Genomic DNA, 24,446 nt, shown 5'->3' with positions numbered 1-24,446 from the left:
TTGTTCCATCTGGTTTTGAATTCTCCCTCGGTTAATCCTACATATATCCTACATCAATATACGACAAATCATCTCAAACCACAACAAAACAATTGCAAATGAGCCGTCGGCCCCCAGACAGAGCGACTTCAAAACCAACAAAGGCTGTAACTGTCGAAAGAAACCTGATTGCCCTCTCAACGGGGGGTGCTTACAAACATCAGTTGTCTACCAATCTAAGGTAATACGCAAGGACATTAACACATCCGACACATATGTAGGATTAACCGAGGGAGAATTCAAAACCAGATGGAACAATCACAAGGCTTCTTTCAGGAACAAAAACCTGCGAAATACCACAGAACTCAGCAAACACATTTGGGACCTCAAAGACAATAATGTTGAATATTCAATAACATGGCAAATTCTTGCATCCAGCACACCTTACAATAGTGGTAATAAAAGATGCAACCTATGCTTGAAAGAGAAACTGTTTATTATCTACCGCCCAGACCTGTCATCCCTCAACAAGCGCAGCGAAATTGTAACAGCATGCCGCCATAGACGGAAACACCTCCTAGGTAACACATGAGCCAATCACCACGCCCCTACGCCAGCCTGTACCCACCCACTCTGTGCTCTATATAAACCATGGTATGCGAATATTCCCATTAAAATCTCCTGATGATTGAGGGTACCCCCCCTCATGAAACAGGCCTGTAGAGATGAAATAGTCTTGTGATTTTTTTCCCACACATACATATATTGCGCTCTACTACGGTATCGAGCACTATTTTTTGGATAACCTTATTAAGACATATATATATATATATATATATATATATATATATATATATATATATATATATATATACATATATATATATATATATACATACATATATATATATATATATTTATATATATATATATATATATATATATATATATATATATATATATATATATATATATATATATATATATATATATATATATATATATTATAATAATATAATGGATATACAATTAATAATTATTATAATTGGTTATTAAGAGTATATGAAAATTTGACTCCTACCTTGTTTACCTCCATGATGACCTCCTAAAGTTTTTTAACCAATCAGAAATATCAAGCAGCTAAAATGTGCCAAACACGGATAAGTGTGGAGAGAATGTTTTGTATTTTTCCCATCATCCCCTGTAATGGATTTAAAGTTGTAGTTGTGGTTTAGTATTGGATGTGTTTATGCTGATTGGACGGTTTTTTTTAATTACCCACACAGTTCAATGTGTGGATAAGTGACTATGTTTGTTGAATTTGTGTGCTGTTTTTTGTTTTGTTTTTTTGTTTTTTTGCACCATGACTAGGGAAGGTTATTTGGATAAGTTAATGCTTTGCACTTTAGCCATTTATGTACTATTAATGGCCACTGGCTTAAGTTACTTACATACGCTATTGGATTGTGTTAAAACGACAGCTGTCAAATTGCTGATTATCTGATTATTGGACTCGTGTCCATACATACTGTCATGATCCTTGGTCCGGATCATGTTTTTGTATTTTCTGTTAGTTTTGGACTCCTTTAGTTCCTGTTTGTGACACCTCTGAGTTTGGTTTGGTTGCCATGGCTGCTTATTGTTTTCACCTGCCTCTGGTGTTCGTGACGCTCACCTGTTTCTCATCAGAGGCAATATTTAAGCCTGCCTTTGCCGGTCAGTCGGGCTGGCGTCATTGTTCGCTTCATGTAAGTCTTGTTTATTTCATGCCACAGTTTCGTGAGGTTCCATGTCCATAGTTCCATGTTTCCTGGGCTAAGTTTTTGCCTTAGCTTCCGCGTGCGATAGGCACGTTTGCCTTTGTTTTGTAAGTTGGATGATTTATCAAGATTAAATCATGTTCCTACCTGCAAGTCCTGTTCTGAGTCGTCCGTTTGCATCCCGGGAGAACCAACCACGCAGTAAGCTGCAACCCCGCCGTGACACATACTTTACACTACAAAGGATCAAATATATGATTAATCGGTTTGGGTTATGTTTTTTGTTTTTTTGGTGGCATACCCAGCATGCTATGCGGTACTTGATTTTGGACATCTTCAACCATAACCCAATATATCATTATCAAACCGTTTAACAGTTTGAAGTGTGAAACATGTATGTAAAATGTCATAAATACAAAAATATAGCGTTATTTAGTGGAAAGATTGTCATGGCCGTTGTGTCCTTGGGAAAGACACTTTACCCACCTTACTCCGAGTGCTCCTCACACTGGTGTATGAATATGAATGAATGGTTGGCGGTGGTCAAATTGGCAGCCACGCTTCCGTCAGTCTACCCTAGGGCAGCTGTGGTAACAAATGTAGCTTACCAAAATCAATGTGTGAATGTGGAGTGAATGAATGATGGGTTTTCAGTTGTCTGTGAAGCGCTTTGAGTGTCTAGAAAAGTGCTATATAAATCTAACCATCATCATTATTGTTATTATTGAAATGCATGCACATAAATATTATCTAAACCAGTGTTTTTCAACCACTGAGCCGTGCCGTGAGATATTGTCTGGGGTGCCGTGGGAAATTATGCAACTTCACCTAATTGGTCCCAAAAATATTATTTGCAAATCAATAATTATAATCTGCAAATAATATGCCGTTGTCTAGTGCAGTGTTTTTCAACCACTGTGCCGCGGCACACTAGTGTGCCGTGAGATACAGTCTGGTGTGCCGTGGGAGATGATCTAATTTGACATATTTGGGTTAAAAAATTTTTTGCAAACCAGTAATTATAGTCTGCAAATGATGTGTTGTTGTTGAGTGTCTCGAGCTCGGCAGTGTAACCGTGTAATACTCTTCTATATCAGTAGGTGGCAGCCGGTAGCTAATTGCTTTGTAAATGCAGGTAAAAAGGTGTCTTATGCTTAAACCAAAAATAAACAAAAGGTGAGTGCCCCTAAGAAAAGGCATTGAAGCTTAGGGAAGGCTATGCAGAACGAAAGTAAAACTGAACTGGCTACAAAGTAAACAAAAACAGAATGCTGGACGACAGCAAAGACTTACTGTGGAGCAAAGACGGCGTCCACAATGTACATCCGAACATGACATGACAATCAACAATGTCCCCACAAAGAAGGATTAAAACAACTGAAATATTCTTGATTGCTATAACAAAGTAGATGCGGGAAGTATAAGATATGATACTGCTACAGGAAAATACCAACATAAGAGAAAAAACCACCAAAATAGGAGCGCAAGACAAGAACTAAAACACTACACAGGAAAACAGCAAAAAACTCAATAAGTCAGGGTGTAATGTGACAGGCGGTGACAGTACACCTACTTTGAGACAAGAGCTATAGTGATGCATGCTTGGTTATGGTTTAAAGTCATATCCAACAATTGCGACAATGACTTTTAACTGTCAACTGAGTTTAAGATTTCTGCTGGTGGTGTGCCTCCGGATTTTTTCAACGCAAAAAATGTGCCTTGGCTCAAAAAAGGTTGAAAAACACTGATCTAAACCACGAGGAAGTGACTCGGACCAGTCCAAAGTTCCAGTGGACCAAGACTGATCCTTTTCAGCCCACTTGTTTAGTGCATGCCAAGAACAGCATGTTTTTTTGTATTTTTGTAAAGGCAAGATATTTGATGCATCTTTTGGAAAGGATCACATTATATGTGCAGGTGTTTACTGTATGTAAAAATCTCCATGCAAGACAGGTTGACATATTTGACTTTGAAGCTCCATTGCCCCGCTCATTCATTGGTATTCACTGAGTGAGGACACTAAAGAGGAAATAAAAGATGACTCATGATGGAAGAGAAGTGGAAAGGCTACAATAAGAAACATGGCTCCTGGATTGACAGATAATGAGGAAGAGGAAGAAAAGCTGGCAAAGTAAGGAAGGAAATGATGATGTATTAGCCGTTAAGCTGTGCCGTCGCATCCTGCAGACAGCTCTGTCAATAGTAATAAATCTCATTTTCACTGTTTCTACTGGGGAACATGTCAATGTCACTACGAACCTTTGGGCACCGTGTGGAATTCTACCTAAAATGCTTGTCATTGGTATTATTTTAGAAATGAATCCATGTTTATTTGGGCTGTAAAAAGATTGACAGATTTGCTCACAAAATAGCAATTTAGATAAAAAACAGGAGGGGTATGGAGTCTTTTTCTGACCTCCACCTAAGGTGAGCAATCCTAATTTTGATCAACACCAAATTTCCCGCATATGTCTTAAATTTTGTCATTAGTCATTAATGATTAGTGATGTGCGATGCCACTGATTTTCTTTCCGATTCCGATGCTCAGGCTAATATCAGTGACACCGATTCAATACTTTGAGCAAACAAAGTAATCTGCTAAAATTTAAAAACATGTTAATTTCAAATAATACATGTCTCATAGCATAAGGATACAAGACGGAGGTATTTGTTTATTTTAATTAAGGTAGTGCCGTGAAAAAACATACTGTCAAGCTAATATAATGTCATGATTTATGTTTGGTAGTTTTTCTGTTTTAGTCTGTTTCTTGGGTGCACCCTCATTCCCTGTTTACTGTTGGTTTCCGTGGGCACTGATTCTCCTCACCTGTCTTAGTTTTGCAATTAGTGTTCCCACCAGGTGTTTTGGTTAATCACTCCCCTCTATACTTTCCTGTCACCCAGCAGTAGTTGCTGGGTCAATGTTTGTTATAGGCAACATTTACGTTCTCCTGTTTTTTCTCCTCGCTGTAATAAGTTTGTACACACTAGCATTCGTCGTTTTTTCACCCTTGGTGACATTTTGTGTTTTTTAGCTCCATGCTTGCTAGTATCTGCTAGTAAAAACATATATAAGTCGCACTGGAGTATAAGTCTCATTTTTGGGGGAAATTTATTTGATAAAACCCAACACCAAGAATAGACATTTGAAAGGCAATTTAAAATAAATAAAGAATAGTGAACAACAGGCTAAATAAGTGTACGTTATATGAGGCATAAATAACCGACTGAGAACGTGCCTGGTATGTTAACGTAACATATTATGGTAAGAGTCATTGAAATAACTATAACATATAGAACATGCTATACGTTTACCAAACAATCTGTCACTCCTAATCGCTAAATCCCATGAAATCTTATACGTCTAGTCTCTTACGTGAATGAGCTAAATAATATCACACATAAGTCGCTCCTGAGTATAAGTCGCACCCCCGGCCAAACTATGAAAAAAACTGTGACTTATAGTCCGAAAAATTTCGGTACTTCATCTTACCTCCACGCAACTCCTGCTTGTCTTCTGTATTGGAAGGAACGCTACCAGCGCAGCTATGCATCCCCGCAGACGTAACAATATAAGATACATTAGAATACTTCCAAGATGGCACTAGTGATGGGTTGATGAGGCGTCATGAAGCGTTTCGACACATTGCAAAACTGCATTGATACTGTGTCGATACTGTGTCACTAAATACTGACATCTGCTGGACATTAAAAATCCCTACAGGCAACCTATGGACCGACTCAACTGACACTAATTTTATGACCTAGTATATACAATAATATAAACCAAGTCATTGTAATTCATTTAGGATTATTTCATATCTTCATTTCGTTTTTAGATGCAGTCAATAAATAATGTGAACATGTATCATCGCAATTGACAAAGTCTTTTCGACAAGGAAAAGAGGTTCAGGGGAGCCTGGCTGCCCTGATGGAACCATTGCTGTGGGGTATGTGAGAGACTCCTGGGATAAATGGAGAATCATGTGCCTCTCAGTCCTTTCCATCGAGGACGTGGAAGACATCTACCTATTTGGATCTGTGATCGCGGGGCACCTGCTGATTGGGCTGGGCATTGCTCTGGTGTATCGTCAAATTTGGAAGACGATGGCTGCCACTCAAGGAGCCCAAAGGCTTTTCGTCGCAATGAAAGGATTGGGCAGGGCTGTGGGAACACAGACTGCGGCGATTTCTGATCTGAATCGCAAGATGGATCACATCTTGGAGAAGTTTGCTGAGAAGGAGAATTTAATTGAATTTGAGAGAAAACCAGCATGGACAATAGGGTAGGCAAGTCATTGTTTTCTGACTGCTCGAAGAAAAACAACATCCTAATCTACGATTTGACTCCCTCGAATGGCCTTGACGCTGTGTTATCAGGAACAGGCTGCTCTGAAAAATACCCCCGAGGACACCTCAACGATGGACGCTTTTGACCTCCCTTTTTCTCAACAAGCACCACTTCAACATCACACCCAAGTTGATTGGGCATAAACGCACACAACCGCCCCTTCCCCAACCACCGCCTTCACCACCGCTTGTTTGCTCCAACTCCCACTCCCTCTGTTGCGAGTTTGTTGTGACTAAATGTAACGTGTTTATGTTTGCATTGCAAATGAGTTTTTTTCCCTTGGACTCAGTCTGGACCCCCTCTTGCGGATCCAGCCCTTGACTGATATTTTTTTACTCTCCCGCCTTTCCCAATATCACCTTTTTCTCACCTATTTTTAAGGAGCGCCGTAAAAATGGCTGTGTCGTCGGCGGTCTTGTCTTGTCTCCCTGTAACGTATGTCTGCTCTTAGTGGGACTGTGCCGAAAATATACTTTTCAGTTCTTATGTGTCTTGTGCATGTTAAGAATTGACAATAAATCATCTTGAATCTTGAATCATAACATGGAAATCTAAGAGAACGTGTTGTGAATGAGGATGCTTTTTATTAAAAAAAAAACAGTTTTTCCAGCGTATTCAATTTTAGACAATTTCTCTTCTTAGTTATTATTTCTTCGGCTGTAGAAAAGACCCGTTCACAAGGCACAGAGGAGGCGTCAGTGCGACACAGTTCGCGTATCGGTCACGTGACCGAAACAGCTCATGATCGATCACGTGACTTTCTAAAAGCGGTACGCGCACCGACACAGGGTTTTGCTCTATGAGCTCGACGCATGCGCCGATGCATCGGTGTTGCCGGACCCATCACTAGATGCCACCAAGTATGAAAAACCATGATAAATACATTAAAAACCTACACAATTAGCTAAACAGCTAGTATTCAATGTTAGCCTGCTAACGCTAGCATGCTAGCACGTGACCGGATAAGAGAAAATACCAAAATGCACTATTCGTAGGTGTAAACATACAACATTTGCTAAAAAGCTAGCATAAAACGTTAGCATGCCAATGTTAACATGATAATATAAGAGACGTTAGCATACTTCCATGTTTGGAGGAATATCAAATTGCATGATTTTTAGGTTAGAGAAAAAGCTATCAAAAAACAATAGCCTGCTAACATTGGTATGCTGATGTCAGAGACTTAAGCCATACTTGCCAACCCTCCCGAATTTTCCGGGAGACTCCCGAAATTCAGCGCCTCTCCCGAAAACCTCCCGGGACAAATATTCTCCCGAAAATCTCCCGATTTTCAGCCGGAGCTGGAGGCCACGCCCCCTCCGGCTCCATGCGGACCTGAGTGAGGACAACCTTTGCTTTATGACGGGAGGACAACAGGGTGACAAGAACTAAATCATCCAGACTAGAGATAAATTGTATTATTATGTTTATCTTACCTAAAAATAAATATATTTATTAATTTAAAAAAAAAATTAAAAAAATACATTTTTACTATATTTTGCTAAAAACATCAAACTTAATTGTATTTTTATTTGTATTTTTTCTGACTCCTTATTACATCCAGCCATAGAATTATACATTAAAATAAACATATTTGAAATAATTAATTTTAAATGATCATAATAATTCATTTAAAATGACCATATTTAATTATTAAAATAATTGCTTGTTTATCAACAACTTTAGATTTTATTCATTACATTTTGAAGCTCGCAGAAGCCAAGTTATGTTAAATTCCTTAAGATTTATGTATGCAAGTTTGAAGTATCAATTATCTAAACACAGTTTTGTTTGCATATTTTCAGGATATATATATATATATATATATATATATATATATATATATATATATATATATATATATATATATATATATATATATATATATATATATATATATGTGTGTGTGTGTACGTGTATATTTATTTATATATATATACATATATAAGTATATATATATATATATATATATATATATATATATATATATATATATATATATATATATATATATATGTATATATATATATATATATGTATGAAATACTTGACTTGGTGAATTCTAGCTGTCAATATACTCCTCCCCTCTTAACCACAACCCCCCCCCCACCCCCCCCCCCCCATCCATCCATTTTCTACTGATTATTCCCTTCGGGGTCGCGGGGGGCACTGGAGCCTATCTCAGCTACTATCGGGCGGAAGGCGGGGTACACCCTAGACAAGTCGCCACCTCATCGCAGGGCCAACACAGATAGACAGACAACATTCACACTCACATTCACACACTAGGGCCAATTTAGTGTTGCCAATCAACCTATCCCCAGGTGCATGTCTTTGGAGGTGGGAGGAAGCCGTAGCACCCGGAGGGAACCCACGCAGTCACGGGGAGAACATGCAAACTCCACACAGAAAGATCCCGAGGCCGGGATTGAACTCACGACTACTCAGGACCTTCGTATTGTGAGGCAGACGCACTAATAATACTGTTAAATGTCTGTACTTTAAATCAACATTATTGTTGAAACCATTTCACTAATATTAATTAATATATAATACTGTTAAATGTCTGTACTTTAAATCAACATTATTATTGAAACTATTTCACTACAATATTGTGTGTGCTGCTGTCCTGTGTCAAAGCCGAAGTGTTATCGATCGCTGTCAATGACGTAAGAGGAAATTACGTAAGTAAGAGGAAATGACGTAAGAGAAAATGACCCCGGAAGTAAATGGGGGGGGAAGGTTTTCGTAGGGGGAAGAAATTTGGCGTGACAGCGCCAAGTATTAACAATTCATGATTCTCAGGGTTAACCGTACAAAATTAGCTAAAGAGCTACGTGAATAAGCACTTATAGCCATACTTGCCAACCTTGAGACCTCCGAATTCGGGAGATGGTGTTGGGGTTTGGTGGTAGCGGGGGTGTATATTGTAGCGTCCCAGAAGAGTTAGTGCTGCAAGGGGTTATGGGTATTTGTTCTGTTGTGTTTATGTTGTGTTTATGTTGTGTTACGGTGCGGATGTTCTCCCGAAATGGGTTTGTCATTCTTGTTTGGTGTGGGTTCACAGTGTGGCGCATATTTGTAACAGTGTTAACGTTGTTTATACGGCCACCCTCAGTGTGACATGTATGGCTGTTGCATTCACTTACGTGTGTTTAAATGCCGCATATATTATGTGATTGGGCCGGCACGCTGTTTGTATGGAGGAAAGCGGATGTGACGACAGGTTGTAGAGGACGCTAAAGGCAGTGCCTTTAAGGTACGCCTCCAATATTGTTGTCCGGGTGGAAATCGGGAGAAATTCGGGAAAATGGTTACCCCGGGAGATTTTCGGGAGGGGCACTGAAATTCGGGAGTCTCCCGGGAAAATCGAGAGGGTTGGCAAGTATTCTTATAGCAGCAGGCCCCCAATAAAACGACATCATTCCTCAAACTCAGCTGGCCTCATACAAAGCTCCGCCCCCTCCGGCTGATACCTTTACTTATCGTCCAAATAAGTACGTCCACCTCCTTGTGACATCACAACGTAGCCAGATTGCAAAACACCACATCCAGACACCGCAGGCTCACGGCCAAATACATGCACCTTTAGGATGTGATGCTCTGGCATTGTTTACCGCAAGTATCCAACACTGTAGCAACATTTAAAAGTCGGAAAAGACAAAAAAAATAATAATAGTTCACTTTTAATTAGAAAATTACAAATGCATTGTCATCCTTCTGTATGGAAAATAGCAACAAAGGACTCTTTGCATAGAGAGAGTGTTTATGGAGATAGGAACATTCCGGATGTATTATCAAACAGTGGCCAGATGAATGGCTGAGTTTCCATCGTGCTCACAGTCCCAGTGGACCTTTTATCTTAACAACATTACAGCCACATCCACGTTGAGTGGATTTAAGCTGATTTCCTTCCGCCACTTTTTTCTCCCCTCTCCTCTCCTCTCTCCTGCCGACCTGTCCTGTCGTGCCCTCCCTGATCGACAGCAGGGTATTGATTTAGAAGAGATGGGTCCGCTTGATAATGAGACTGGCAGGGGAAAAAAAGGGGAGGAAGGGAGAGGAAGTTAGGAAGCTAGAGGGGATGAAGATAGATTGGGGAGAAAAAGCGGATTAAAGCTTGGGGGGGAGGGGGGGGAGGTGCGTGAGTCTACTTTTTCTCTGACATGGTCCGCAGACTTTGGCAGAGCTCATTGGTGGTTTTGTCCGCTGGCTGGAAGCCGTCTGTGGTATCGGAGACCACGGCGTTAGTCACAATATGACAAAGCCAGTGAAGTTGGCACGTTGGGTAAGTCGTTAATAAAAAAAACAGAATGCAATGATTTGCAAATCCTTTTCAACCTATATTTTAATTGAATAGACTGCAAAGACAAGATACTTAACGCTCGAACTGGAAAACGTTCTTATTTTTTGCGTATATTAGATCATGTGGAATTTGATGTCTGCAACATGTTTCAAAAAAGCTGGCACAAGTGGCAAAAATGACTGAGAAAGTTGAGGAATGCTCATCAAACATTTCTTTGGAACATCCCACAGGTGAACAGGCTAATTGGGAAGAGGTGGGTGACGTGATTGGGTATAAAAGTAGATTCCATGAAATGCTCAGTCATTCACAAACAAGGATGGGGCGAGGGTCACCACTTTGTGAACAAATGCGTGAGCAAATTGTCCAACGGACAACATTTCCCAACGAGCTATTGCAAGGAATTTAGGGATTTCACCATCTACGGTCCGTAATATCATCAAAAGGTTCAGAGAATCTAGAGAAATCACTGCACGTAAGCGATGATATTACGGAGCTTCGATCCTTCAGGCGGTACTGCATCAAAAAGCGACATCAGTGTGTAAAGGATATAACCACATGGGCTCAGGAACACTTCAGAAAACCACTGTCAGTAATTACAGTCCGTCGCTACATCTGTAAGTGCAAGTTAAAACTCTACTATGCAAAGAGAAAGACATTTATCAACAACACCCAGAAACGCTGCCGGCTTCGCTGGGCTGAGCTCATCTAAGATGGACTGATGCATAGTGGAAAAGTGTTCTGTGGTCTGACAAGTCCACATTTCAAATTGTTTTTGGAATCTTTGGACGTTGTGTCCTCCGGAACAAAGAGGAAAATAACCATCCGGATTGTTATAGGCGCAAAGTTGAAAAGCCAGCATCTGTGATGGTATGGGGGTGTATTAGTGCCCAAGGCATGGGTAACTTACACATCTGTGAAGGCACCATTAATGCTGAAAGGTACATACAGGTTTTGGAGCAACATATGTTGCCATCCAAGCAACGTTATCATGGACGCCCCTGCTTATTTCAGCAAGACAATGCCAAGCCACGTGTTACAACAGTGTAGCTTCATAGTAAAAGAGTGTGGGTACTAGACTGGCCTGCCTGTCGTCCAGATCTGTCTCCCATTGAAAATGTGTGGCGCATTATGAAGCGTAAAATACCACAACGGAGACCCCCGGACTGTTGAACAACTTAAGCTGTTCATCAAGCAAGAATGGGAAATAATTCCACCTGAAAAGCTTCAAAAATTGGTCTCCTCAGTTCCCAAACGTTTACTGAGTATTGTTAAAAGGAAAGGCCATGTAACACAGTGGTAAAAATGCAATGTGTTGCCGCCATTAAATTCTAAGTTAATGATTATTTGCAAAAAAAAAAATAAGTTTCTCAGTTCGAACATGAAATATCTTGTCTTTGCAGTCTATTCAATTGAATATAAGTTGAAAAGGATTTGCAAATAATTGTATTGTTTTTATTTACGAATTACACAATGTGCCAACTTCACTGGTTTTGGGTCTTGTACTAGAATAAATATTTGTCAAATAAAATTGCAACGTTTTCCTTGTTAATTATGACTTTAAACTTGAGAAAACTTTTTTGTTGTAATTCTGCAATTGTAGTCCTTTTTATCATGGCAGTATTAGTATTTATTTTCATTTAAATTAATTCAAAAACATGTTTGCCACGCAACATTATAAAATACCCTCATTTAAGGTTTCCTTGAAATAATTGTCTAACTCCTTACACATTTGTATTCAAATGTTATATTCTCTGACAACTTTAGAAAAATATCCATACATGGTTAATTAAATCCAAATAGTTAAAAATAAAAAATAAATTCTTAACTCATATGTTCAATTTTACCGAAATAATTACTGGTAGATTGCAATATGAAAATCCTCATAGTGTATTTCTTGGCAGCTTGCAGGGCTGGCTGCTACCACACTGTAAACACTCTTTTATGGCCTCTAACCAAACGGGGACATGTTGAAGAAAATATTGACGTGCACTATATATATTTTTTAATAACTCGTGAGATTTGCAGCCTTCAATTTGATGAGCAACAAATAAAATCAAACCCTATTTATGTTAAAGAGCCATATGGGGTCACAAATAAAATATTCAGTTTTATAACCTTGTCAATACAGTGCTCCCTTTTGTCCATGGAGTGAAATCTGGACTTTATATTAGCAAATAACTTGTTTTTTCTTTAACAATGTCTGATTATAATGAGCATCATAATTGTAAAGCCATCCAACCGAATCAAGTCCGTCTAATCAATTCTGTTTCCTTTGTCCAGCCCGAGGAGCTGACCAACGTCCTGGAGATCTGCAACATTGTTTTTACCAGCATGTTCACCTTGGAAATGATCCTCAAGCTGACAGCTTTTGGCTTCTTTGAGTACCTGAGGAACCCTTACAACATCTTTGACGGCATCATCGTCATCATCAGGTGGGACCTATCTCTGGAAAAAATAACAAAATTACTGTTGTGCAAAACTACAACCTCATCTTGTACATATTTACTGTTTGTCTCCCATCTTCTAATGTCTTCTACCGTTCTACGACTCCTGGATGGTGCCAGTGTGTGTGAGATCATCGGTCAGGCGGATGGCGGCCTATCGGTGCTGAGGACCTTCAGGCTGCTGCGGGTCATCAAGCTGGTGAGGTTCATGCCAGCCCTCAGGCGTCAGCTGGTGGTCCTGATGAAGACGATGGACAACGTGGCGACCTTCTGCATGCTGCTCATGCTCTTCATCTTCATCTTCAGGTATCTTTCACAGCATGGGTCGTCAACCCGTCGATCGCTATCTACCAGTCGATATTTGAGATCCTACCCGTTGATCGCAAAAATATTAGGCAAAAATATGTATTACAAACCCCGTTTCCATATGAGTTGGGAAATTGTGTTAGATGTAAACATAAACGGAATACATTGATTTGCAAATCCCTTTCAACTCATATTCAGTTGATTATGCTACAAAGACAACATATTTGATGTTCAAACTGATAAACATTTTTTTTTTCAAATAATCATTAACTTTGGAATTTCATGCCAGCAACACGTGACAAAGAAGTTGGGAAAGGTGGCAATAAATACTGATAAAGTTGAGGAATGCTCATCAAACACTTATTTGGAACATCCCACAGGTGAACAGGCAAATTGGGAACAGGTGGGTGCCATGATTGGGTATAAAAGTAGATTCCATGAAATTCTCAGTCATTCACAAACAAGGATGGGGCGAGGGTCACCACTTTGTCGACAAATGCGTGAGCAAATTGTTGAACAGTTTAAGAAAAACCTTTCTCAACCAGCTATTGCAAGGAATTTAGGGATTTCACCATCTACGGTCCGTAATATCATCAAAAGGTTCAGAGAATCTGGAGAAATCACTGCACGTAAGCAGCTAAGCCCGTGACCTTCGATCCCTCAGGCTGTACTGCATCAACAAGCGACATCAGTGTGTAAAGGATATCACCACATGGGCTCAGGAACACTTCAGAAACCCACTGTCAGTAACTACAGTTGGTCGCTACATCTGTAAGTGCAAGTTAAAACTCTCCTATGCAAGGCGAAAACCGTTTATCAACAACACCCAGAAACGTTGTCGGCTTCGCTGGGCCTGAGCTCATCTAAGATGGACTGATACAAAGTGGAAAAGTGTTCTGTGGTCTGACGAGTCCACATTTCAAATTTTTTTTTGGAAACTGTGGACGTCGTGCCCTCCGTACCAAAGAGGAAAAGAACCATCCGGATTGTTATAGGCGCAAAGTTGAAAAGCCAGCATCTGTGATGGTATGGGGGTGTATTAGTGCCCAAGACATGGGTAACTTACACATCTGTGAAGGCGCCATTAATGCTGAAAGGTACATACAGGTTTTGGAGCAACATATGTTGCCATCCAAGCAATGTTACCATGGACGCCCCTGCTTATTTCAGCAAGACAATGCCAAGCCACGTATTACATCAACGTGGCTTCATAGTAAAAGAGTGCGGGTACTAGACTGGCCTGCCTGTAGTCCAGACCTGTCTCCCATTGAAAATGTGTGGCTCATTATGACGCCTAAAATACCACAACGGAGACCCCGGACTGTTGAACAACTTAAGTTGTACATCAAGCAAGAATGGGAAAGAATTCCACCTGAGAAGCTTAAAAAATGTGTCTCCTCAGTTCTCAAACGTTTACTGAGTGTTGTTAAAAGGAAAGGCCATGTAACACAGTGGTGAACATGCCCTTTCCCAACTACTTTGGCACGTGTTGCAGCCATGAAATTCTATGTTAATTATTGTTTGCAAAAAAAAAAAATAAAGTTTATGAGTTTGAACATCAAATATCTTGTCTTTGTAGTGCATTCAATTTAAAATGGGTTGAAAAGGATTTGCAAATCATTGTATTCCGTTTATATTTACATCTAACACAATTTCCCAACTCATATGGAAACGGGGTTTGTAGTATGATATCAGTACATAACAACCGCACCCGGGGAGTGACCAACAGACCCGCAATCAATTAAGCATTTTAACACCTGAACATCCCGCGGCTCTCGACACGCATTTTTTGACATGCTCAAAAATCATCGAGCTGCAACAATACATAAGGCTCACTGTTGCAACTCGTCAAACTTTTTTCATCATCCAACTTCAAACAACAACCATCATCGCTCGGGAAGGGAAGCGAACAAGCCAAATACTAGAATCCGTGAACATTGCTCGAAAGTACACATTTTGTGTTGTTTTATTCTGCATACAAAAGTAAACATTGGCAGTAAGGCAGTAATATTTGATGAAACAAGGCGGCAGCAAAATGGCTCTTCGGAAAAAAACAGCTGATTTTCCAGCGCTGACGTTAGACAACCATGTGATTCACGTCCCATATGTAACCACAGGATGAACAAATATACTATATATTACTAAGACTATAGTGGCCATAAACAATTAGCTTCTACAGCAGGGGTGCACAGGGGCCATCTGTGGCCCAGGACGTGTTTGTCATTGGCCCTGGGCACATTACAGAAAACAAAACAAAAAATAACAACAGCAATAAACACAAGGCGATAAAGCCAAAATGTTGAAATCAGACAATAATAACAACACAAAGCTTTGTCTTTAAAAAACTAAAACAAAACTATATATATATATATATATATATATATATATATATATATATATATATATATATATACTGTATATTAGGGTTGTAATTGTATACCGGTACTAGTATAGTACCGCGATACTAATGAATCATAGTCGGTACTATACCGCCTCTAAAAAGTACTGGTCCCCCACCCCCCTCCCAGTCGTCGTCACGTCATGACATTTCCGGTTTACAAGCAGAGGAGCATGTTCGGCAGCGCACAATCACAGAGTACTTACAAGCAGACACAGTGTGTAGACAGAAAAGGGAGAACGGACGCATTTTGGCTTAAAAACTAACGATAAAGGTGAAGTTATAACACTGAAACGCCCTCAGGAAGAAGCTTGCGGCTAAAGTCCATCCGCAGTCTGCAGTGTTTTAGCTACTTCCAAATCACTAATCCTTGTCTCCACGGCGACAAATAAAGTTAGTTTTTTACAAGTATCATCCCTGCAGGACGAGGAATAGTTAAACATGCTTCACTACACACCTGAGCTCACCGGCATCACAATGTAAACAAACGCCATTGACGGATCTACACCTAACATCCACTGTAATGATACCAAGTACCAGAACGTAATTAGTCGATACTACTATGATATTTTTTAGCATCACAAAATCTTTTTTCGTTTTTTTTAAATATATATTATGTTTATAAACTCAGGAAATATGTCCCTGGACACATGAGGACTTTGAATATGACCAATGTATGATCCTGTAACTACTTGGTATCGGATTAATACCCAAATTCGTGGTATCATCCAAATATAATGTAAAGTATCAAACAACAGAAGAATAAGTGATTATTACATTTTAACAGAAGTGTAGATAGAACATGTTGAAACGGAAAATAAGGAGATAGTAACAGTAAATGAACAAGTGGATACATTTTTACAGTTTGTCCTTTATAATGTTGACAAAATAATAGAATGGACAATTACACAATATGTTACTGCATACATCAGCAGACTAATTAGGAGCCTTTGTTTGCTTACTTACTAATAAAATAAAAGTTGTCTTGTATGTTCACTATTTTATTTAAGGACAAACTAATAATGCCTTTTTTTTGTGGTCCCCTTTATTTAGAAAAGGATTAAAGTACCGAAAAGTATCGAAAATATTTCAAAATATCCAAAATATAGGTATCGGGACAACACACATATATATATATATATATATATATATATATATAAACACACATGTATAAAACCGTAATTTTTTTTGGCTGAGACCAGGGATCTTGGGCTCAAAAAGGTTGGCGACCACTGCTTTACAGTATATGAGTTCTTGAGTGTTGAACTGTCCGTATATCTTCACATGTTTAATCCAAGAGGCAATCAGACAAGCCATAAAAATTATCTGGGAGAATTTGAGAGAATAATATTGTGTAGTTGTAGGAATGCAGTCCAAGCAGACATATTTCCCAAAGCCTCCAGGCAATTTGTGTAAAATAGTAGGACGGTATTAGTTATTCAAGTTCCACATCATCTTTTTCAAAACTCCTGTATATCTCAGCAATTCTTTTTTTTGGCTCAGCTAGTGTTCCTTTCATCATAAAAGTTATGATTATGTGCTTTGTAATCTGCAGACTGGAGAAGTCGATTGCCTGAGTCACAACACAGCATGTTAATGATTTACAGTATGTCAAAGTGCTATTAAACAAATCAAAAGTGCGTGCATAAAGTTGGGTACACTTTGGACAATTCATTAAAATACCGTATTGACCCAAATATAAGACAACCTCGCTTTACCAATCCCCATTTTTGGAATACAAATAGATAAGACAAAATGATTTTTCAATCACTTTTTATTGTCTGGTTCAATTATATTCCCTTTTTCAAGTTGTTATTCATCATATTTATTAGCTACTAGGCAATATCTTAAAATTAGGGTCATAACTCTTCTATTTTTTGCTGAGGCTGCATTCACACTTGAGGTTTGGTACTCTGGTCTGGAACATAAAAAAAAGATTGCGATCGGGTGTATACATTCAGGATATAATCAGTAAGCATTGCATGACAAAATGCTAGGTTCAATATGTTGGTTATTTGGCTTTATTTTTTACTTTTCAACTTTCTGCTATTTACACTCACCATTGAGTCAATATATGTGAGTTTTATGGGGTTTCACCTTGTCAGCTTAGGGGAAATTGTATAACATGTACGCTGTTTTACGGGGTATAAACACGACGAATATAGTAATTATCGACAGCTAAAACATAATCTTACATGTGTAAACACAGATTCACGTCAGTTTTACATTCAGTAAAATTATATATATATATATATATATATATATATATATATATATATATATATATATATATATCAGTGACGTGCGGTCACTAGAGGCAGGTGAGGCGGGGCCTCACCTGCCATCATGGAAAGAAAAAAAATGTAAAAAGAAAAAAAATTAATTAAATTGTTATATGTATCCAGTGATTATACTATAAAGTTATTTTCCATTTAACTTCATCAGTTTTAGATTATTTTTATTCAAAATCGCTGAATTTTCACATTTGCCGTTCAAATACTGAGAAGAGAAGGTGCGATGATCAGCAGCCAGTTGAGGCACGTCACTCAATGCCTCAACATGGATTCCGGGCTCGGCTAACTGCTGGCCTGCTGTGCAGTGGGACCGTATTGCTATATGAACTATATTATACATTTCCATAGTTTAGTTAGCTGAGGTATATAATGTACAGTGTATTTTGTCAACAACTGTATGTGTGTAAAGTATTTCTTGTGCTGAGCAATCATAAAACTGCTGCGAGACGCACTGGCTGAGACTCGCGTAACCCCGCCTCCTGGTGCTGGTTATTGCACCTTCGCCGCAGACTGCACCCCCCGACGAGAGCGCCACACCAACCAAAGCCCACACCCAAACCCTCCATGTGCAAGACCGAATCCACCCAAAAAAAGTCACTTAACAAGAAGTCAAAAAGTGCAAAAACAACATTGCTCGCGCCGGAGGAGCCGTGAACGACTGCAGGGACACAACATTAGGTACACCTGCAGACTGCAGCACGGATTTCATATTTCATTCATTCACAACTCCTCCAACACGAACACCATTGTTCCCGCACTTATAAGTAAAGGTAAGACCAGGGGTGCTCATTACGTCGATCGCGAGCTACCCGTTGATCTCGGAGGGTGTGTCAGTCGATCACCAGCCAGGCATTAAAAAAATAGTCCTAAAAATGAGCGATCATAAATCTTCACTATGACGTCACTTTTGTCACTTGATTGACATTCACGGCACCCGAGGGTCTTCTGAGATGACGCTGGCTGCTGCCAGCTCATTAAAATTACCGACTGGAAGGCGAGAAACACTTTATTTCAACAGACTGGCGCCGTACCTGTCGTCAAAACTCCAAAATAAGAGTCTCAGAAAGCTGGCGTGCACAAGCTAGCAAGCTACGGATTTGCCGACAATGTATTTCTTGTAAAGTGTATACAAAGGAGTACGGAAGCTGGACAAATAAGATGCCAAAAACCAACCACTTTCATGTGGTATTGGACAGAAAGGAGGACTTTTTTTCTCCTCCATTCGAAAATGCGGACATTATCAGCACCATTGTCTGATTCCAATCAATGCAAGTCATCAGAATCAGGTAATACACCAACTTATATTCTTGTCTTCATGAAAGAAAGGAATCTATATGTGTTAAACATGCTTGTATTATCTTTAAACACCTTTAACTTATTAACAATATTAACTGTATGTGTTAAACATGCTTGTATTATCTTTAAACACCTTTAAGTTAACAATATTAACTATATGTATTAAACATTGTTGTATTATCATTAAACACCTTTAATTTTTTAACAATATTAACTATATGTGTTAAACATACTTGTATTATCATTAAACACCTTTAATTTATTAACAATACTAACTATATGTGTTAAACATGCTTGCATTATCATTAAACACCTTTAACTTATTAACAAAAACATATATTTCATAAATAAGTAAATGTAAATTATTTATATGAATGATGTAGATCCCCACGACTTGATCAATTGAAAAGTAGCTCGCCTGCAGAAAAAGTGTTAGCACCCCTGGGTAAGACCATAACGTTTTTTTTATTAAATGTGCTTTTTTGTGTGCTACAGTTTGTATGTGTAAAGTTAAAGTTAAGTTAAAGTACCAATGATTGTCACACACACACTAGGTGTGGTGAAATGTGTCCTCTGCATTCGACCCATCTCTTGATCACCCCCTGGGATGTGAGGGGAGCAGTGGGCGGCAACGGCGCCGCGCCCGGGAATAATTGTAGGTGATTTAACCCCCAATTCCAACTCTTGATGCTGAGTGCCAAGCAGGGAAGAATGCTGGTATGAGCTTTTAAACATAACCCGTTAACTGCTGCCAATCAAATGGTGAATAAGATACTCTTTAGGGTTCATATGTTTGTAAATCTGACTGTGATGAAGTCAGTGCCTCACCAGCCATGAACCTCACCGCACGTCACTGATATATATATATATATATATATATATATATATATATATATATATATATATATATATATATATATATATATTAGGGCTGCAACAACTAATCCATTTTTTATTTAATTTAATGTATCTATTTTTTTTGTTTCATAAACCTTTATTTATAAACTGCAACATTTACAAACAGCTGAGAAACAATAATCAAAATAAGTATGGTGCCAGTATGCTGTTTTTTCCAATAAAATACTGGATAGGATAGAAATGTAGTTTGTATCTTTTATCCGATTATTAATCGATCAATCGAAGTAATAATCGACAGATTAATCGATTATCAAATTAATCGTTAGTTGCAGGCCTAATATATCCATCCATCCATCCATCTTCTTCCGGTAATCCGAGGTCGGGTCGCGGGGGCAGCAACCTAAGCAGGGAAGCCCAGACTTCCCTCTCCCCAGCCACTTCGTCCAGCTCTTCCTGTGGAACCCCGAGGCGTTCCCAGGCCAGCCGGGAGACATAGTCTTCCCAACGTGTCCTGGGTCTTCCCCGCGGCCTCCTACCGGTCGGACGTGCCCTAAACACCTCCCTAGGGAGGCGTTCGGGTGGCATCCTGACCAGATGCCCGAACCACCTCATCTGGCTCCTCTCGATGTGGAGGAGCAGCAGCTTTACTTTGAGCTCCCCCCGGATGGCAGAGCTTCTCACCCTATCTCTAAGGGAGAGCCCCGCCACCCGGCGGAGGAAACTCATTTCGGCCGCTTGTACCCGTGATCGTGTCCTTTCGGTCATAACCCAAAGCTCATGACCATAGGTGAGGATGGGAACGTAGATCGACCGGTAAATTGAGAGCTTTGCCTTCCGGCTCAGCTCCTTCTTCACCACAACGGATCGATACAGCGTCCGCATTACTGAAGACGCCGCACCGATCCGCCTGTCGATCTCACGATCCACTCTTCCCTCACTCGTGAACAAGACTCCGAGGTACTTGAACTCCTCCACTTGGGGCAAGATCTCCTCCCCAACCCGGAGATGGCACTCCACCCTTTTCCGGGCGAGAACCATGGACTCGGACTTGGAGGTGCTGATTCTCATCCCAGTCGCTTCACACTCGGCTGCGAACCGATCCAGTGAGAGCTGAAGATCTTGGCCGGAGGAAGCCATCAGGACCACATCATCTGCAAAAAGCAGAGACCTAATCCTGCAGCCACCAAACCAGATCCCCTCAACGCCTTGACTGCGCCTAGAAATTCTGTCCATAAAAGTTATGAACAGAATCGGTGACAAAGGGCAGCCTTGGCGGAGTCCAACCCTCACTGGAAAAGTGTCCGACTTACTGCCGGCAATGCGGACCAAGCTCTGGCACCGAGCATACAGGGAGCGGACCGCCACAATCAGACAGTCCGTTACCCCATACTCTCTGAGCACTCCCCACAGGACTTCCCGAGGGACACGGTCGAATGCCTTCTCCAAGTCCACAAAACACATGTAGACTGGTTGGGCAAACTCCCATGCACCCTCAAGGACCCTGCCGAGAGTATAGAGCTGGTCCACAGTTCCACGACCAGGACGAAAACCACACTGTTCCTCCTGAATCCGAGGTTCGACTATCCAGCGTAGCCTCCTCTCCAGTACACCTGAATAGACCTTACCGCGAAGGCTGAGGAGTGTGATCCCACGATAGTTAGAACACACCCTCCGGTTCCCCTTCTTAAAGAGAGGAACCTCCACCCCGGTCTGCCAATCCAGAGGTACCGCCCCCGATGTCCACGCGATGCTGCAGAGTCTTGTCAACCAGGACAGCCCCACAGCATCCAGAGCCTTAAGGAACTCCGGGCGGATCTCATCAACCCCTGGGGCCTTGCCACCGAGGAGCTTTTTAACTACCTCAGCAACCTCATCCCCAGAAATAGGAGAGCCCACCACAGACTCCCCAGGCACTGCTTCCTCATAGGAAGACGTGTTGGTGGGATTGAGGAGGTCTTCGAAGTATTCCCTCCACCGATCCACAACATCCGCAGTCAAGGTCAGCAGAACACCATCCCCGCCATACACGGTGTTGATAGTGCACTGCTTCCCCTTCCTGAGGCGGCGGATGGTGGTCCAGAATTGCTTCGAAGCCGTCCGGAAGTCGTTTTCCATGGCTTCCCCGAACTCCTCCCATGTCCGAGTTTTTGCCTCTGCGACCGCTGAAGCCGCACACCGCTTGGCCTGTCGGTACCTGTTCGCTGCCTCAGGAGTCCTATGAGCCAAAAGAACCCGATAGGACTCCTTCTTCAGCTTGACGGCATCCCTCACCGCCGGTGTCGTCCAACGGGTTCTAGGATTACCGCCACGACAAGCACCAACTACCTTGCGGCCACAGCTCCAATCAGCCGCCTCGACAATAGAGGCGCGGAACATGGTCCATTCGGACTCAATGTCCAGCACCTCCCTCGTGACATGTTCAAAGTTCTTCCGGAGGTGGGAATTGAAACTCTCTCTGACAGGAGACTCTGCCAGACGTTCCCAGCAAACCCTCACAATGCGTTTGGGCCTGCCAGGTCTGTCCGGCATCCTCCCCCACCATCGCAGCCAACTCACCACCAGGTGGTGATCGGTAGAAAGCTCCGCCCCTCTCTTCACCCGAGTGTCCAAAACATGAGGCCGCAAATCCGATGACACAACTACAAAGTCGATCATGGAACTGCGGCCTAGGGTGTCCTGGTGCCAAGTGCACATATGGACACCCTTATGTTTGAACATGGTGTTCGTTATGGACAATCTGTGACGGGCACAAAAGTCCAATAACAAAACACCGCTCGGGTTCAGATCCGGGCAGCCATTCTTCCCAATCACGCCTCTCCAGGTTTCACTGACGCTGCCAACATGAGCATTGAAGTCCCCCAGTAGAACGAGGGAATCACCCGGGGTAGCACTCTCAAGTACTCCCTCGAGTGAATCCAAAAAGGGTGGGTACACTGAGCTGCGGTTTGGCGCGTAAGCGCAAACCACAGTCAGGACCCTTTCCCCCACCCGAAGGCGGAGGGAAGCTACCCTCTCGTCCACCGGGTTGAACTCCAATGTACAGGCTCTGAGCCTCTCACTGCCGGCAACGCCAGAGTGGAAGAGAGTCCAGCCCCTCTCGAGAGAACTGGTTCCAGAGCCCTTGCTGTGCGTCGAAGTGAGTCCGACTATATCTAGCCGGAACTTCTCCACCTCGCGCACTAGCTCAGGCTCCTTCTCCCCCAGCGAGGTGACGTTCCACGTCCCAAGAGCTAGCTTCTGTAGCCGAGGATCGGACCGCCAAGTGCCCTGCCTTCGGCTGCCGCCCAGCTCACATCGCACCCGACCTCTATGACCCCTGCTATGGGTGGTGAGCCCATTGGAGGGGGGACCCACGTTGCCTCTTCGGGCTGTGCCCGGCCGGGCCCCATGGGGACAGGCCCGGCCACCAGGCGCTCGCCATCGTGCCCCACCTCCGGGCATGGCTCCAGAGGGGGGCCCCGGTGACCCGCGTACGGGCGAGGGAAATCTGGGTCCTTTGTTTTTATCTTTCATGGAGGTCTTCGAGCTGCTCTTTGTCTGGTCCCTCACCTAGGACCAGTTTGTCTTGGGAGACCCTACCAGGGGGCATAAATCCCCTGGACAACATAGCTCCTAGGATCATTGGGACACGCAAACTCCTCTACCACGTTAAGGTGGCAGCTCAGAGAGGAGACCTAATATATATATATATATATATTTATATATATATATATATATATATATATATATATATATATATATTTATTTATTTATTTATTTATTTATTTATGTGTGCTATGGCCATGAGATTTTTTTCCTTTGCCTCAGTCTGGACCCTCTCTCCAGGGGCCCAGGCTTAGACTGAATATATATATATACATGTGTGTGTATATATATATATATATATATATATATATATATATATATATATATATATATATATATATATATGTATATATATACATATGGGCCCCCTGGGCCCTTGGAGAGAGGGTCCAGACTGAGGCAAAGGAAAATAACCTCATGGCCATAGCACACATAAACTTGTGTGTTAGAGGGAAACATCAAAGAACACAAAGGACATTAAAGACATTAAAAGAGCAGAGCTGATGCAACCAGCTTCCACTCCAGCAGTGCCATTTCTACATACAACTACAAAAGTAAAACAACAACAAAAAATATTAACATAATTAACCAATAATATATATTGTGCACACACGATTGCACCATACATAGACAAGCAACCAAACAAAAACATCATTTCAGCACCCATATACATTGTGGTGGCCTCTGCGGTCTTCCACGCCATCATCTCAGTGGGGGGAGCATGGCCAGAGACAGGAGCAGACCCAACAAAGCAACCAAGCGAGCCGACTCCAATCTCGGCCGCCCACTAACTCTCGGCCAGTGTCCAGTCTGCATGGATGAGCGAGGATGCGTCTAATTGGCTCATTGAGAAGCCTGACCCTTGAAGC

General features: G+C 41.3%; 1 protein-coding gene across 3 annotated transcripts in view; it reads left to right on the top strand.

Annotated features, from left to right (window-relative positions):
- Window positions 1-24,446, top strand: part of cacna1ia (calcium voltage-gated channel subunit alpha1 Ia) — a 352,101-nt gene that overhangs the window by 173,587 nt on the left and 154,068 nt on the right. For all 3 annotated transcript variants that reach the window (XM_072915676.1, XM_061974102.2, XM_061974103.1), the window contains 2 exons: window positions 12,677-12,828; window positions 12,961-13,146. In XM_072915676.1, the coding sequence (XP_072771777.1) occupies window positions 12,677-12,828; window positions 12,961-13,146 (338 nt within the window). The remainder of the gene's footprint in view (window positions 1-12,676; window positions 12,829-12,960; window positions 13,147-24,446) is intronic.

Source organism: Nerophis lumbriciformis, linkage group LG22 (genome assembly GCF_033978685.3).
Source record: "Nerophis lumbriciformis linkage group LG22, RoL_Nlum_v2.1, whole genome shotgun sequence".
Lineage (NCBI taxonomy): Eukaryota > Metazoa > Chordata > Actinopteri > Syngnathiformes > Syngnathidae > Nerophis > Nerophis lumbriciformis.
This window is presented reverse-complemented; position numbering and strand designations above follow the sequence as displayed.